At 33.3% G+C, this 18,138-nt stretch overlaps 1 protein-coding gene across 5 annotated transcripts in view; it reads left to right on the top strand.

Moving 5' to 3' along the window:
* The window catches only part of LOC111064506 (transcription factor AP-2-epsilon), a 156,702-nt gene extending 140,698 nt beyond the window's left edge, over positions 1–16,004 (top strand). For 3 of the 5 annotated variants that reach the window (XM_039442351.1, XM_039442352.1, XM_039442350.1), the window contains exons 7-12: positions 1,028–1,250; positions 5,679–5,797; positions 9,552–9,696; positions 12,166–12,337; positions 13,899–14,138; positions 15,608–16,004. In XM_039442351.1, the coding sequence (XP_039298285.1) occupies positions 1,028–1,250; positions 5,679–5,797; positions 9,552–9,696; positions 12,166–12,337; positions 13,899–14,027 (788 nt within the window). In that variant the 3' untranslated portion in view covers positions 14,028–14,138; positions 15,608–16,004. The remainder of the gene's footprint in view (positions 1–1,027; positions 1,251–5,678; positions 5,798–9,551; positions 9,697–12,165; positions 12,338–13,898; positions 14,139–15,607) is intronic. The other 2 variants (XM_039442353.1, XM_039442354.1) reach the window with 1 other exon arrangement.
* The last annotated feature ends 2,134 nt before the right edge of the window (positions 16,005–18,138 follow it).

The raw sequence follows: 18,138 nt of genomic DNA, 5'->3' as shown, positions 1-18,138 counted from the left end.
TAAAATGTGTTTGTTTATAAGGAGGTTATAACGTTGTTACAAGACATTCTATTTAGAGCTCAGTCGTGGTCTAGCGGTAGAGTACTCTCGACTTTAGAGCGAATGTTCCTCGGTTCGAATCTCGGTTCCATCCAATTTTTTGGAACTTTTTCCCTTTAAATGTATTATTATAAATTATTTTTTGATGAAAGTTGTTTTCATTATGATTGAACTTAGATTTCATCAAATAATTATTTAATGTGAAATTTTGCAACCAGTACAAATGAAATGGACATAGCATATGCTGTATCAATGGAATTCATAAGAAAAACATGAATAGATCACAATAAGATTAGTAATAATTCATATTCTTCAGTTATAATTTACTATCAGACACAAATTCGGAAACGAATATTTATTTATTTCTTACAAAAACGAGGGAGACTACAGGTATATAGGGATATAGGGATATAGGGATATATAGTATATAGGTATATAGGGAGACTACAAGTATATAAAGGAATAATTGGGCTAACCATTAAGCCTAAAACAGTCTTCAATTTAGTATTGTAGGTTTTTGTTAGGTACCGGTATTTGGGAAACAAATGACTACCTGATTCAAATCAAGTAGGATCTAATCGATACTAAAATATTGATGTATTGAAAAAAAAATTATACTGTTAGGTTTTCAAGTATTATGTTTTCTTCAGTTATTTATTAGATAATAATGAAAAGAATTGGCACTTATTATACACATAATAAATACATAGGGAATAGGGATAGGAAATTCATGAATGACGCATCATCTTGAAAATGTTCATATAAATTCTTAATTTTTACCAAGGATGATTATAGGCCTATTTTAGATTCTTCAAGAATTCAGTAGCTCAAGTTTTTAATTAGACCCTTGCGCAGCACGGGTTACCTTCTAGTACTACATATATACATATTAGTTTACTATACTGTAAGTCATCATTTTAGTGTTGAAACTTAATGTAACATAGGAGATAGAATGAGTCAAGAAACTGAAGGTAATATTGTGTTTCAGGCATGAAATCACGCTCAGATTCCGGTGGCGGCGGGAAAGACGGTGGACTTCTCTCCGGTGTCTCCTCCTCGTCATCCTCCTCAGACGTATTCTGCTCCGTTCCTGGACGTCTCTCCCTCCTCTCCTCAACCTCCAAATACAAGGTGACCGTCGGTGAGGTCCAGAGGAGGCTCTCTCCTCCTGAGTGTCTCAATGCATCGCTTTTGGGTGGCGTACTCAGAAGGTGAGTTTTTCGAAAACCAAACTCAAATTTTCACCAGTGTGATGGTGATAATATTGAAATAAATAAAATAATTATATGTTTGTGTTTTCATAGAGATAAATTTAGTACGGGTTCATTCGAAAAGTGTAGATTTAGGACTTCAACAATGAGACTTTAGTGATCTTGTAGCTGAATTTTGTGTGTAAATTTTTATCGTGAGAAATTTATTTTTCTGTTAAAAAATAATTTTCTCACATTAAGATTTTGCTAACTTGCGTCCGGGAAGACTCCAATTTTATGCAGGGTTGAGGTGTATTCTCACGGAACTGTATTTCCGTTCACGATGGAAAATACACGAGTATTTGGGAATATTTCAAACTTGCATTATTTTCCTTTCCCACGGAATTATGCTCGTCTCCACGTGGACCGTTTTCTCGTTGGTGGAAGGGGAACATAATTTGCGTGGAATAGTTCAGTTCCAATCAAGCCGCGGCCGAATTCACATTTAAAATCCAGAGGTACCCTCGGGCCTCGAGGGCTCAAAATTAACGTGTGTGTTGAATTTGTTTGCTGTTTAAGTTTGTTAATATGTATTATTTTTCACCGTAAGTTAAGTTGAAGTAGTTTATTAATTATTTGAAGTGAATATGTCAATGTTTGTTTAAATTAGTAAGTTATCCGGGAGTAATCAGTGTAGTGAAAATTTCTAAATAGTAATGAATTTATAAATTGATCGATTGTTAGTGCCATTATATTTTCTAGCTTATGCTAAAAACCCTTGAATGACCGAGTCCCTAGTATCATAAATATGTAATTGAGAAATGAGTAAAGTCCACGCTACCTTCGTGAACAGTTAGAATCCAAATAAGCAGTTAGCAAAATCTTACATGCAGTCATCTTGAATTTTTAGAATGTGCAATGAACCGATATAGATTATTTTTGTTATTGTCCAAATTTAAATTAGTTTAATTCATTTAATAAAATTTTACAAGTTTAATAAAATGCTGAAGTTTGTTGTTCAATAAAGTCCCATGAATCGCCCTTTTACAATTTAGAGATCTCTTCATTCCACCCCCTTTCTGAGTCGGTTACACAAGTATAAAAATGTCATATTCAATTCAAATTTATGTTTATTGAAACATTTCTCCCAGATAATTTGATCTCAAGTATACTGGTGATTGAATCTAAAATACAGAGAAATTATATTCAATTCAAATTTCTGTGTATTGAATACATTTCTTTCAGATAAGATTTACTTATTGAATGTTTTGACAGCTCAATTCAATTCGAATGTATGTTTTTCAAGAGCATTTTTTTTTAAATTATATAAAATTGAAAGTTTATCCTGCTCAATGATTTCTTAGATAGCTTCATTTTTCGAATTTGAATCATTATTTATAATTGTATCCAACAAGTCGTTGAAGTTTTAGATTAGTTGACTGCACTCACTGCATGAGTTTTCGTACGGATGAATAGTATTAATAGTATACCGATTGTAGATTTTAGATTGTAAACTGTGAATTATATTGATCGTGAAAACACACGGAAGATCCACGTTTCTTAAAATAACCGTAGACGTTAAGTGTTCAGGAGTTGTTCTTACATACATGCACTTAATATTGTTCCAACATCTAATATCGATCCCAACATTTTGGAATATCTTTATCACTTTGGATGTACGGTACCGTAGTCCCACAAAATAGTGACGTTGAAACTAGTTTATAATTGCTGTTTGTCTTCAACAATGCAAGCCTTAGAATAGATACCGTTAAAACTGCCAAAAAATTATCAATATTTATATTAATTCACAACTATTTCAAATGTTATGAAGTCTTTATAGATTATAAAAGGATGATAGATAGATAAGATAAGATAAGATATTTATTGACAATTGTAACTAGGCTGTTGCCTATGGTAACATTTACAAAAATTGACATTATAAAATTAAATAAAACTTGAGAAATAAATAATTATTTTCAGTTCTCTTTTCAGTTCTAATTTATTTATCTATAGATAGATAGATAAAGAATTCATTTTCACATTTTTGTATAATTTTATATCAATGCATTAGGCTACAAGATAAACATTTCATTCTCTCACATCTTACAAAACTGTATTGAAAAAGAATATCAACTCTAATTCGATTAGCTTAGCCGAAGCCGTCAGCCAGGGTTAAGTAGTTTCTACGATCTAATCTCGATAAAATTTCCCCCAAAAATATTTAGATTCTAATTACTACCCTATAAAAGGATGATATTCATTTGTTAACAACAATTATTGTAAAGTCGAGTTAATCTTTCATAGTTTTTTACCAGAGATGTATGTACACAACTTTGGAAGCCCTCATTATGTGTCTCAGATCGTATACGTATTCGATAAGTGACGACACACGATTGGTGACGTTCGTTTTCGTAGCATATATATTCGTATTCGTATGCGATGCGGCTTCAGAATAGATTACGAAACGCGGCCATTACTAGACTAGATTCGCGAAATCTTATTGGTTAAAGTGTGATTTTCGCAAGTGTGACTTCATGAATACGGCAGCACCCTCGCAAAAAATTGAACTTTTGCAACGGATATTGAGAAATTACACACAAGGGAATGAGTTGGAGTAACAAGGAGGGTTTTGGCGAAGATGAAGACAGAGAGAGACGGGGTGGCTCCTTGAGTCGGAGCTCGAATAACTAAGCTTCTTAAAGCGATGATGGTACGGAGCTGCTTGGGACTTTGCATCGTGACTTTGCACCCCAAACTTAAATTCTCTCTTCTCCGTTTTACTGTTCTTCGTTCCACCCTTTTCTTAGCGGAGGGTGCAACAGGCTGTTGTGGAAAATTGAAAATACTGCACTGTAGAATTCGAATATCTTCGTTGCCAGCGGTGGAATGGAATTCGTCTTACAAACCCCCACCCCCCACCATTACCAAGCAACTTCATTTCTCTTACATCGCTCATATTCTTGTTAGGTTTTGTTTTTCTTGCTCTTCCACTATACTTGCAGTTGCGCAGTACATCTTCTTCTTCTTCTTCTTCTTCTTCTTCTTCTTCTTCTTCTTCTTCTTCTCTTCTTCTTCTTCTTCTTCCTTTTATCCTTCCTTCACATCATCCTTTAAGTTCTCCTCCCTTCCTCACCCATTGTTTTATAACCTCAATAAATTTTTGTCTTAATCAATTTTTTTTGTAATTTTTCCTTGCTCACTCTCATTTATTTCTGATCTATCCTTGATTTTGTCTTTCCTCTTTTTCTTTCATATTTTCAACAAATCCTCAGATTTCCTCTTTTTTCTCAATTCTATTTATCTCCATTCTTCTCTTCTTCTTCTGATTCTGCTTTTTCTTCTTCTTCTACTTCTTTATCATCATTACTTTTCACCATTCTTGCTTCTCCTTCCTTCCTCTACAACTGGTTTAGTTTTCTGTACCCCAATTTTTCTCTTAATCATCCTTTTTTGTTATTTTTCCTTGCTTTCCCTCTTTTATTTCTTAGTCATCCTATATTTTCCTCCTTTTCTTCTATTCTTTCCTGTTTACAACAGCTTCCCAGTTATCCTATTTTCTCATTTTTTTCCTTAATTCTATTCATTTCTTCTCCTTCTTCTTTTGGTGTTTCTCCTCCTCCTCTTCTTCTTCTTCTTCTTTTCGTGTTTCTCCTCTTCTTCTTATTCTTCGTCTTCTTCTTCATCCTCATTTCATCCTTCCTTTTCATCATCCTTGCTTCTCCTTCCTACCTTTACAACTGTTTTAGTGTTTTATACCTCAATTTTTCTCATAATCATCCTTTTTTTGTTATATTTTCTTGCTTTCCCTCATTTATTTCTTAGTCATCCTATATTTTCCTCCTTTTCTTCTACTCTTTCCTGTTAACTACAGCTTCTTAGTGTTCCTCATCTTTTCTCATTCTTCTGTTTTTCCTCAATTCTATTCATCTCATAATTAAATTGATGGTTGAACATCTCAGCGTCGCACTTCCCATTATCCACGCACAAGCAAATGCTCATGTGGGGCATCATCTGCAATAAAAATTCGTATTCAGTAATTGAATGAACTGTAAGTGGAAATAATATGATTGTTTTCTATGATGAAATACTGGAAGTGTGATAAGTTAATTTTTCAACACTTCCACTTTCAGTACCGTAATGGAAAATCAACAAACGCATCCTACCATTAACATACCGTAACTATATCCAGAGGATATTAAATCAATAGTGCTTGATGAAAGGTAGATGGGCACCCCAAAAAAAGGTAGGCTGAGAAAAAGATGGATCAACGATGTGATAAAAGATCTCCGTCTGTGGCAAACTGGCGGCAGGGAGCACAAGAGCGGGATGTCTGGAGGCGTCATGTAAAGGAGGCCAAGGTCCCTCCAGGACTGTAGAGCCAGATAAAGTAAAGTATTGAATCAATAGGCATCATGGAAGTTTTCATGTTTCATTTCTGTTTTTTTACAGAGCAAAATCGAAAAATGGCGGAAGGCTACTGAGAGAAAAGCTAGAAAAAATTGGACTAAACCTACCAGCTGGAAGAAGGAAGGCAGCTAATGTAACTCTACTAACATCTCTAGTCGAAGGTTAGTTCAAATTCTACAACTTCAAATAATTATTATGTTTGAAATACTATTGTACGAGTAATACTATCTATACTATAGTTTAACGGTGCCTCATGCCAGTGTTTTGAATATTATCTGCCTACATTGAGGTGTCTAGACCAGAAATAATATAAACGCTAAATAGAAAATTATGAATATTGAAAGAATTATTCTATTTCTATTCTCTCTATAATCAGTCAATGGCAGTCCTCAACCAAGTACCTATCACATAATTCCAATCCAGCGGGCAAGATTTATTCTTTTGCTGGTGGTGCCTGAAAAATTGTAATTTTTATCTTATGTTTTCTTGATTAATCAAGTTCTATTCTATGTTATTTCTTAGTTGGACAAGATTTATTCTTTTGCTGGTGGTGCCTAAAAAATTCTACTTTTATCTTATTTTTCATGATTGATCAAGTTCTATTCTATGTTATTTCTTAGTTGCACAAGATTTATTCTTTTGCTGGTGGTGCCTAAAAAATTCTACTTTTATCTTATGTTTTCATGATTGATCAAGTTCTATTCTATGTTATTTTTTAGTTGAAGATATTGTGTTTTTGTTAAACTTAGACTAGTCTTTTGTGAAGTAAGAATTTTTTGGCAAATAAATTTCAATTTCAAAATCCCACTACATAAACTAACTTATCTGAATAAGTATTAGTTGTGACAGTTTCAAGTCACATTTTTCATTCGGATAATGGCTCTGTTGCACAAACTTCTGTTAAATTTTAACGGTGATTAAATCATTGAATGACAGTTAAATATCACGAAAACCAATCAGAGAAGTTGAAGAATTCTGCACTTAATCGGAGTTGAAATTTAAAAGACTTTTGTGCAACCGGGCCAATGTGCCAGTGTTTTGAATCATTTACCTACAGATATGATCATTCAATTCTTTTGTTCATTCAATGTGCATAAATGAAAATTGTCTATTTTTCTTTAGAGCTACACTTAAATATAAATAAAAATTAGAAATCCAATTACCCTTTTAAAATTGTTCAATCACGACATTTTTCGGCTATATAATGTAACTAGCCGTCAGGCTCGCTTTGCTCGCCATATCCGTCTAAGCCAGGGGGCTCCGCCCCCTGGACCCCCGACTGGATCGTCCAGAAATGAGATCAGCGGGCTCGCTGAAATTTGAGCATGCTTCATTCCATCAGAAAGTCAAAGTACTGAGAAAACGCAGAAAAGCTGAGAAAAACGCTGATTTTGGGCGTATCTTTGATGAAATATTAAAGTCACCTCATCACAACATTTTTAGACCCTACCTAAACCTCTGTCTAAAATTTTGACATTTCATGTCTATTACTTGATGAATGAACTGAGAAAACGCCAAAAAATTCTAATTTTTGGCGTATCTTTGGCGTTATTTCAAATTCCTTTTAACACAACATTATTACACCCTAGCTTAGCCTCTGTACTAAATTTGAACAATTTATGTTCATTTGTTATCGATAAATATGAGAAAAAGCATAAAAAACGCTGGAAAAACGCTAATATTGGGCGTATCTTTGACGTTATTGCAAATTCCTTCTAACATAACATTATTACACCCTAGCTGAGCTTCTGTACTAAATTTGAACATTTTCTGTTCATTTTTTCTCGATAAAGCTGAGAAAGCGCTAAAAAACGCTGGAAAAATGCAGATTTTGGGCGTATCTTTCGAAATTTTTCCAAAACCGTTCTTAGTGCGCTTCTAAAGGGCCAACTGAACATACCTACCAAATTTGAACGTTTTTGGTCCGGTAGATTTTTAGTTCTGCGAGTGAGTGAGTGAGTGAGTCAGTCAGTGCCATTTCGCTTATATATATATATATAGATTATGTCAATATTAATGACTACTATTTATTAATTTTTATTTATATGAATGAACATCTTTATGTTCATTCTTTAATTCGCAGCATATACCAAATAAACAGCTGACCAAATAAACAAATGATTATCTCATAATTCACCCTCGCATTTTCCATTACCCAAACACAATCAAAAATGATCATGTGGGTATCATCCGCAATAAGTAAATAAAATAAATAATAATAAATAAATAAATAAATAAATAAATAAATAAGTAAGTAAATAAATAAATAAATAAATAAACCATAGGCTTGAATTTGAATATATGGTATCAGTGAGCAGTAAACGGTTGTGGCAAGTCAATAACTGATCAGGATTAAGAAAGCCACTCTCGGCGAGAATTCACTTGTTCGCTATTCAATAATCCAGACTAAACCAACAGGTGGGAAATGGTAGGACGGTGTGAAGATACAGGCGGGCGTCACCCGGTGACCTAACAGTCGATGTGGTGATCGATATCGAGATTCCACAAACTAATTATTATGGTAACGACGAAATCGTAACGGAGTGATCTCTTTAACGAGATATCGATTAAAATGTATTGAACGGCGATGATCGATTATTGACCGTTAGAACTGAGAACTGGTTGAACACCACACATCGCTTCTGTTGAACTGTTATCATAGCCTAAAACTTATTGAAATATTATCTCTTCCATTCTATCACTTCCTTTTTTCATCTCTTTTTCTCACTCACTTCCTCTTAATAGTTTTATCCTTTTCTCTCTCTCTCTTTCTAATTATTTTCTTAGTCAAAATTATGTAAATTCATCTATAATTTTGTTGTATTGTAAGCTATTGTATATAAGTGTATAAGCCAGTATATATTGTAATCTACATAAATAAAGAACTCAATCTTTTGAGAATAATTAATTTGAACGATTTGAGATATAATTAGGAAATTGAAGAAGTTTTGGGCAATAGCCTGTTTTTTCTTTTCCGACTATTGTATTGTTTGCTCTATCCAATAAATAAATAGATAAATAATGACTTATTATTGAATTATGAATCATAATGCTTGAGTCTTTATGAGAATCATTGAATTATTATTGAGAAATCATCATTCAAATTCTATTTCATCTTCATATTGTTGAGTAATTACTTATTCAGTTGTTCATAGAATGCTTGAGTCCTTATGAGAATCATTGAAGTATTATTGAGAAATCATTATTTATCTTCATATTGTTGAGTAATTACTTATTCAGTTGTTCACAGTGGTTAAAATTCATTAAATAGCTTGCTAAATTGTTAATCATTATGAACCAGAATCTATAAGTACAGCCATGAAAGATACTCGAAAATCAAAGTCTCGTGAACTGTATTCTACCATAGAGTAAAGATACTGTTCAATTGTCTATTATTTAAATGTCTCTGAATAAAAATAACTATATTATTATAAATTGTAGAAGCAATGCACCTCCATACAATAATAATAATAATAATATAGAGTGACCTGGCTGGCTCAAGTCTGGTGTCAGAGTTTTCAGGTCGCAACTGATCAATTTCAGGGCCTCTGACATGACCTAACGACTGCTTTTTAGGCAGCCGGGACCGACAACTTAACGTGTCCATCCGAAACACAGGAGTGGCCCGAGATAAATACAATTTTACCTCTATACAATTTTTTCGAAAATTTTAATTTTTAATAGCAGAATTTAGAAGCAATTCACCTCTATACAAATTTTATCGAAAATATGAGTTATCAATTGGAGAATTGAGAAACAATACACCTCTGTAAAATTTCATCGAAAATATAAATTATCAATTGGAGAATTGAGAAGCAATACACCTCTCTGTAAATATTATCAGAAATATAGATTATCAATAGGAGAATTTTCGATAATATCGATTTTTTATTGGTTTTATTCGATTTTTTGTAGGAGAAGCAATCCACCTAGCACGAGACTTCGGTTATGTTTGCGAAACTGAGTTTCCAGCCAGGCAGGTGGCAGAATACCTGACAAGGCAGCACGCCCAGGATCCCGGAGAGTCCTACAGGAGGAAGGAACTCATTCATGCCACTAAGTAAGTTGAATAAAGTTCACAAAGTTTAATAATTTCAGTAATTTTGCCCAAGTCCACCAATAATTCAGTATGTGATTTGCAGAGTTGAATACCTTTAATAATGGATAAGTGCATCGAAATTTAAATTTATTCACAACACCGACATATTTTACAATATTATTATTATAATATAATCATATAAAACAGAGGGAGGAAAATGCCGACCCCATATGATTGGGATAAGGCTCAGCCAAAGAAGAAGAAGAACAACAACAACAATCATATAAAACAGTTACAGTAACTCATAATCTGCATGCAAAACTTCAAGCTAATCAGTTGGGTGGTTCAGACGTGGTGATGCGTCATTCGTGAATTTCCTATCACGTAGTGTATGAGCCAATTCTTTCCTTTATTATATTATAGACTAGCAGGTAACCCGTGCTTCGCAAGGGTCTAATCAACAACTTGACATACTGAAAACTTGACCTACTGAAATCTTGAATAATTCAAATTAGGACTATAACCATCCTCGGTAAATTAAGAATCTGCATGCAAAACTTCAAAGTAATCAGTTGAGTAGTTCAGACGTGGTGATGCGTCAAATATAATTTTCCTATCCCGTACGTGTGTATAAGCCAATTCTTTCCCTCATATTATTATAGATGATGCCCACATAATCATCTGTTGGTAAACTGAAAAGTTTCAATAATAATAAACTTTTGCCTGTCCGTGGGTAATAGAATCAGTTCAGTACAGTTGCTAACCTACTGAAGGTTTTTTCCGTCATTATAGGCCGTGATGTGGAAAGCAAATAGGGATCAGTTGTCTCAAAAAATCAAATTTGAGATATCATTTTTCCTCAATAAAGGAGACTATAAAGAACAATTTGAAAAAATCAAATTGATATCTTGAAAAATAACTGAGTTATACATAAAAACAGGGCAAAGTTGGTAAACTGAAAAGTTTCAATAATAATAAACTTTTGCCTGTCCGTGGGTAATAGAATCAGTTCACCACAGTTGTTAACCTACTGAAGGTTTTTTCCGTCATTATAGGCCGTGATGTGGAAAGCAAATAGGGATCAGTTGTCTCAAAAAATCAAATTTGAGAGATCATTTTTCCTCAATAAAGGAGACTATAAAGAACAATTTGAAAAAATCAAATTGATATCTTGAAAAATAACTGAGTTATACATAAAAACAGGGCAATGTTATAACTCCATAACGACAACTGTTCTCTTTTCTGCAACATTACATGTGTTCATATAATCGATTGTTCATATAGTCGACGAAAAAGTCAACTTTCTAATCGATTCTGATCAACAAAGGAGATGTTATGGAATGATAATCAATTGAAAACTCGAAATCGATATTTTTGACCCTAGTCTCTATTATTGTCTGCCCTGAACATTTTACTCTTCCGACTACTGATCCCTTATCGCTTTCCACATCACGGCCTATAATGACGGAAAAAACCTTCAGTAGGTTAACAACTGTGGTGAACTGATTCTATTACCCACGGACAGGCAAAAGTTTATTATTATTGAAACTTTTCAGTTTTATCAACAGATGATTATGTGGGCATCGTCTATTATAATAAGGGAAAGAATTGGCTTACGGGATAGGAAATTCACGAATGACGCATCACCACGTCTGAACCACTAAACTGATTAGCTTGAAGTTTTGCATACAGATTCTTAATTTACCGAGGATGGTTATAGAGCTATTTTGAATTTTTCAAGATTTCAGTAGTTTAAGATCTCAGTATGTCAAGTTTTTTATTAGACCCTTGCGGAGCACGGGTTACCTGCTAGTCTATAATATAATAAAGGAGAGGATTAGCTTATACACATACGAGATAGGAAGTTCACGAATGACGCATCACCACGTCTGAACCACTCAACTGATAAGCTTGAAGTTTTGCATGCAGATTCTTAATTTACCGAGGTTGGTTATGGACCTTTTTAAATTCTCCAAGATTTCAGTAGTTCAAGATCTCAGTATGTCAAGTTTTTTATTAGACCCTTGCGGAGCACGGGTTACCACCTGCTAGTCCGCAATAAAAAATCTGGCTGTTGAAAATGGACCCGAAAGTACGCCAGTCAGTGAGTGAACGAAGTAGTTTATTTACATGAATATTTTTTATTCAAAAAAATAATTTATTCCGCACAACATATTATTACAAAACTTTGTACCAGCTAAAAATACAAAAAAAATACTAATGAAAATTATATGTATTACTTTAGACGACAAAAACATAAAGCGAAATAAATATGGGCACATCTAGGCATAAGCCCTATTGGAGTGCACTTCAATTATTCAATGAATGTCGTTGTCTAAACAACAGAAATAATGTGTAAGAAATATTTTTGAAATAAGTAATCAATCTTCTTACTTAATTATCAAGTAAATGCCTACTCGGTATTTATATTGATTAATATAGAAGAAGTAACAAATGGAGGTGAATAATATTATTTTGTTAATTTAACAGGCAAGTAACAAAGGAACTGATGGACTTGCTGAACCAAGACAGAAGTCCTCTTTGCAATACGAGGCCGCAGCACATTCTGGATCCTGGCATTCAGAGGCATCTTACGCATTTCTCACTCATTTCACATGGATTTGGCAGTCCTGCCATCGTAGCAGCACTTACCGCAATACAGGTAAGCTTATGAATCACTCTGACACTGATATTATTTTTGACAACTAGCTTGTTTAAGATGGGGATACATATGAATTTGAATTCATACACATTCATAGGTGTTCTTGACTGCTAAAGGTAACTTTCTCCAAGATAGTTGAACTAAAATTCTAGTTTATAACATCAGCTGACTCAATTGAAACATATTATATTAAATTTTAAATATACGTTAATTAAACGGGTTTAATAGTTGAGCCATTTTTGGAGAAAGCTAGTCTAAATGAGTGGAAATTCAAGAATAGATTCCCAATCCATTAATATAGTTTGTATTATGTATTATACAATGCCTGCAATAAAAATGAATGAATAGAGTAAATTAATCGTGAAAAATAATATGAAATTATAAATCATTATTCCAAGTGATCGATTCTATTCATTACATCTTACATTCAAATAGGGTACCTTAATTTTTTTTGGAAAGCAATACTTTCCTTACCTATGGTAATAGGGCAAGGAAAGTAATGAAACGTATAGAAAACTTGAAATTAGGGTACCTTAATTTTTTTGTAAAGCAATTCTTTCCTTACCTATGGTAATAGGGCAAGGAAAGTAATAAAAAGACTAAGAAATTGCCGAAAATTTTATTAAACATAGAAAGACCGGTTTCTGTTGTTACACCATTGTCAATCTCTGATAAACTAAAACTACTGTAAATACAAGACCAGCAGAATTTTTAATGGCAGATGCCATTGGACTAGCTAGACACTCTCCTCCCACTGTCTAGCTAGACCAATGGCAGGCGTTCATGCCCTGACCAATAGCGGTACTCGCCTACTAGTATAAATTCTGCTGCTCTTGTATTCAGTTTTAGCATAGAGAAACGATAGCGTAAGTAGATATCCCATGGTATAGGGCGTTTATGTCGCAACTTTTACTGTTATCCCAAGCCGATAGCTCACGTAGTTCTTTCCCATGCAGTGGTAGTCTCTCATATTGTGCCGTTCACACACTCTCGCCCCAACTAAACAGTAAAAATTGACAATAATCGACAGTAATCGGCTTGAGATAACAGTAAAAGTTGCGACATAAATTCCCTATACCATGGGATATCAAGTTACACTATTGTTTCTCTATGGTTTTAGTTTATCAGACATTGACAATGGTGTAACAACCGGAACCGGTCTTTCTATGTTTAATAAAATCTGTTGTATTTGACAATTTCTTAGTATTTTTATTTAATATAATTACCACAGTATCAACTTCTCAACTACACAAAAATGCTTGCTTTTAAATTTGAAACAATTCAAGTAGCCGTATTAAAATACTATATTAGATGAAGAATTATATATTGTTCAATTCAACATACGATAAAATTGAATGCATGAAAAAATGTACACCAGAATAATTTCAAACTAACAAAAACAAAATTCCTCAGGCAAAGCCAAATCCGTCAGCCAGAGTTGATAGTTATTGTTTTCAAAAAAATTCCTAATCTTTTCGTACTTAACAAACAGATGACAATAATATGAAGATAATTTCAAACTAACAATAAATTCATTGTCAATCTGCTTTGTGACCCTTAGAACTTCCTGACCGAGTCGCTGAAGCACCTGGAGAAGCTGTACCCCTCAGGAGGCAACGGAGGCGGTGCTGGTTTGTCGGTGTCCTCCACCGACTCCAAGCAAGGGGGCAAGGACGGTGACAAGAAATGAGGTTGGCTTAGGCGTGGCATAGGGTCCACCGCAGCAACTGCTACAACGGATCATGGCACGCCACCTCATCCTAGCACCACCATAAGACACTCCTGGCCATACAACTGACCGGTATGTCAATCAATCATCAATCAATCAATCAGTAAAGCTGCGTTTTCGTTTGAGCGTAAATGCCGTCGTCGACCACAACAGGGCGAGGATCTCAGATTAGGAAGATTTCGATTTGTCTAAATAACCTAAAATATTATGTTCAATTATGCTTTAATGAGGGAGGTTGAGTTTATACTTTTGCATACTTTAAAATGGCAATAAGCTTGTACTATTGAAAATGTTATTGATCTAATGAAAAGTTATTTGATCAGCTTTTTTAGTGCACTTGAATTTTGGACAATATGAATGTCAACAATGCTTGTCACCGTAGACTGCAGAAGTTTACGCACAAACGAAAATGCACCTTTAGTCAGTCAATCAATACACAAGTCAGGCAGTCTGTCAGACACTAAATCAGCCAAACAATAAGTCAATCAGTCAGTTAATCAATAATCAATCAGCCAGTAAGTTAGTCAATAATACCGGGTGTTTCAAAAAGAATGACCCAATTTTAAACAGTTATATTTATTTTAAAAAAATGGTTTCCACAAACCAATTTTACATCAAATTACTCACAGAAGTATCGAGTTTATGATGATGTATTATAAGTGTTCTATGTGCCCTCCTTTTGAGGCTCGGACGACCTCTAGACGGTAGCCAAATTCATCCCAGACTGTTCGCAAGATGTCTTCTAGGACTGTAGCTACTGCACCATCTATCCTGATTTTTAGCTCCTCAATATCAAGTGATAAGGGAGGAATAACGTTAAATATCGTGTTTATGTTCTTCTCTTAGCACTTGAAATTGAGGAGCCAATACCAGGGTAACTGATGCAGTAGCTACAGTCCGAGAAGACATCTTGAGAACAGTCTGGGATGAATTTGGCTACCGTCTAGATGTCGTCCGAGCCTCAAGAGGAGGGCACATAGAACACTTATAATACATCATCATAAACTTCTGTGAGTAATTTTATGTAAAATTGGTTTGTGGAGACTATTTTCTTGAATAAATACAACTGTTAAAAATTGGTCATTATTTTTCAAACACACGGTACAATAAGTCAATCTGTCAGTTAATAAATCAATAAGTCAGTCAGTTAGTCAATCAATCAATCAGTGCTTTGAAATTATTGGAAATAATTGAAATGGTCGTCCTTCCAAACCTGTAGGTTTTTCAGTAAGACAGTCAGTTATTCATTCAATCAAAAGTCAGTCAGTTAGTTAGTCAATCAACCAACCAATCAATCGAAAAATCAGTCAGTCAATTTTATAGGAAATTAAATGAAATTTTTGGTCCTTCCAAACCTTCTGGTTTTTCAGCAAGTCAGTCAGTTAAACAATCAATCAATCTTCATTATATATGAACAAAAACATAAAATTTTTATTTAGTTGTATTTAATTTACTTGGACTACTTCAAAGGTAATTAAGATTTGAAAAGTTTGTTGATCGTTTTGAGAAGAACTTTTCTGATTGAAAAAATTCTGTTACAGGAGGTGAACGAAGACTCAGCTGCACCAGTTGAGAAAAAACCAGAGACTCAATACCCTCCATCAAAATATGTTCTGGTCGATGGAAAAATTATTGACATTCCAAAATACTTTGCTGACGAAATTCAACGTCTGTCTTAATACAGACTTCCAGTACAGAATGAAACAATCTTACTATGGAGCTTTCAACGAAATTTCAAGATTCCATACTCCTTGCGGAAAAAATTGTGACCAACGGTTTTCAAGTGTCCTGATACTATAGTGTCATCAGTATTGATTCTGACAGGCTTATTCGAATTAAGGCCTCATACGGGTGTCTCAAACGAGCTGAATTCTTTTCACTAGTTAACGGAATGCATTGTCTCTTATGGGGTGAACTATCCGAGAAAATAAACGCTCCCCATGAAATTTATCGATTTTATTATCGGTGTTCAATAATTTGTAAATAATCACCCAATAACTTACCAGTATGCATTGAAGGGTATTGAGTTTCCAATACAAAATAAAGATTTTCTGGAAAATTATGTATTTGGATGTGCTTAAACAAATCAGTTACTGGGAAACTTATTCTTATAAGTGTTATCAAAACTTATATTGATTATTAAACGATGTAATGGTAAACTTACAGTGTCAATTCAATTGAAGAAGTTTTTGGTGCTGTATTAAAATAGCAAACTCGACACGAAATTGTAAAAATTCTTGAGAATAGTGTATTTATCCTCTGAAAAGTGTTAGGCCTCATTACACTATGAAATCGCCCACTTGAAAGAGGGCAGTACACTTTAATGTTCCATTACTTTGTAAATTTAAATATGAATAAACTGTAAATATATATTTCTTGCCCAATATTGTATAGCGCTTAAAAGGAATAAAATACTAATTCATTCATGTATAGTAGAAGCCAAACAATTGTTGCACGGTTCGATTCCCGATAAAATCTGCCGTTTTTGATTGTGGGCGTCATTCTCTAACTTATTCTATTTATTGTTTTGCGAAGTGATTACTAGTAATAATATTTGTCTGTTTGAATCCTCTCTCATCCGAATCTTTTAAGATCGATTGCGTTCAACAATCGAAATTATTATTATTAGGATGGATGAATGTATTTGATTACATTTTTACAATTAGATGTTACATTAAGATCAGTGTTTTTTGTTTCGTGAATTAACAGTACAAACTCAAACTATACAGGTTTAGAATATATTGAATCACTTGTCCCAGATATTCAATGTGATTTTAGTATTGTATTGATTATAGATGAACGTTGTAATAATTGTGTTTTGTTAACAGTTAACTATCGAAGAGTTACGTTTCTGTGATTTTATCAACTGACAGTAACTGATTCTATTAACTGCTATAATAGAATCTGTTAGTGAGTGATAGTGTTCTTGTATCCTTATAATTAATTAGATTGATTGACTCTACTGTGCCATACGTTCTCAAAACGTCCATTCCTTTTTCAAGCACTCTATGTATTTAAAACAATCAGTATTATTATAGAATTTATGGCGTAAGACAGAAAAGCAAATTGAAGTTATATAAGTTTTGTTTTGAAAATAATAATTATTATCTAAGGTGTTGCAATATAAATGTAGATATTCGTTTCGTATGTGTGAATTTGAATCGATTTTTAAATGTGCCATTATGGTTGACATGATAGATGGATTTATTTATTTATCATAAGTATTTTATTGTAATAGATAAACTAAGTTTCATGTGTGTAAATATATTCTAATCAATGTGTCGACGTTGTATTTGTAAAAAAACGAGAATGTTTAATAAATGCTTCAATCATATGCTCACCTTTATAACGACCATGTTTACTGGAGATATTTCGATTTTGACAGAATCTGATTAAAATATTCGGTAATCTTTTCCTCCAAAAATATTCAAATGCTATAAAGCAGCCTATTGACTTTGGAGCAAATAAACTATGATTTCAAAAATTGAAATAAGCGACTTGGTGTAATTTGTAAAATCAATTACATAATTATTCTAGGAATGCTGACTTAAATGTTTATGTTAACTTAAAGTTAATTGAATCATTATAATCAACTCCAGCTTCACTGCCTTCACTAAAATAATTATTTTCAATAGAATATTATATTGATAAAGTGTGTTGATATCATAGCGGAAATAATATTCATAGATTCCCCATTACCTATTGTGAAACAACATTATTGATTCAAATAACCTCTCTAGACGTTTTTATTCAATATATCCTTATTCACAATATTGTTTCACTTGCATTGCTTTCCAGATTTCATACTTGATCAATTTTAAATGATTTTCCATTTTAATAAATACATTTGAATAAAGTAGTTTGATGTTGATAAGAATAAGATCAGTTGAAAATTAACTGTTACATTATTCTCTTACAGTATTAATCCAAACAAATAGTTTGTAGATTTATAAGCATTTTCCAACATTTCTTTATAAATTCAAAACCTACGATTTTGTGGATACCTTATAAAATAAATCTTGCAGATTGGATGTTAAATTATTTCAAAAAAATTCAGATGAATTCATTAGAC

This window comes from Nilaparvata lugens, chromosome X (genome assembly GCF_014356525.2).
Source record: "Nilaparvata lugens isolate BPH chromosome X, ASM1435652v1, whole genome shotgun sequence".
In the NCBI taxonomy this organism is placed as follows: Eukaryota; Metazoa; Arthropoda; class Insecta; order Hemiptera; family Delphacidae; genus Nilaparvata; species Nilaparvata lugens.
The sequence above is the reverse complement of the archived record's forward strand: the minus strand, read 5'-3'. Positions and strand labels throughout refer to the sequence as shown.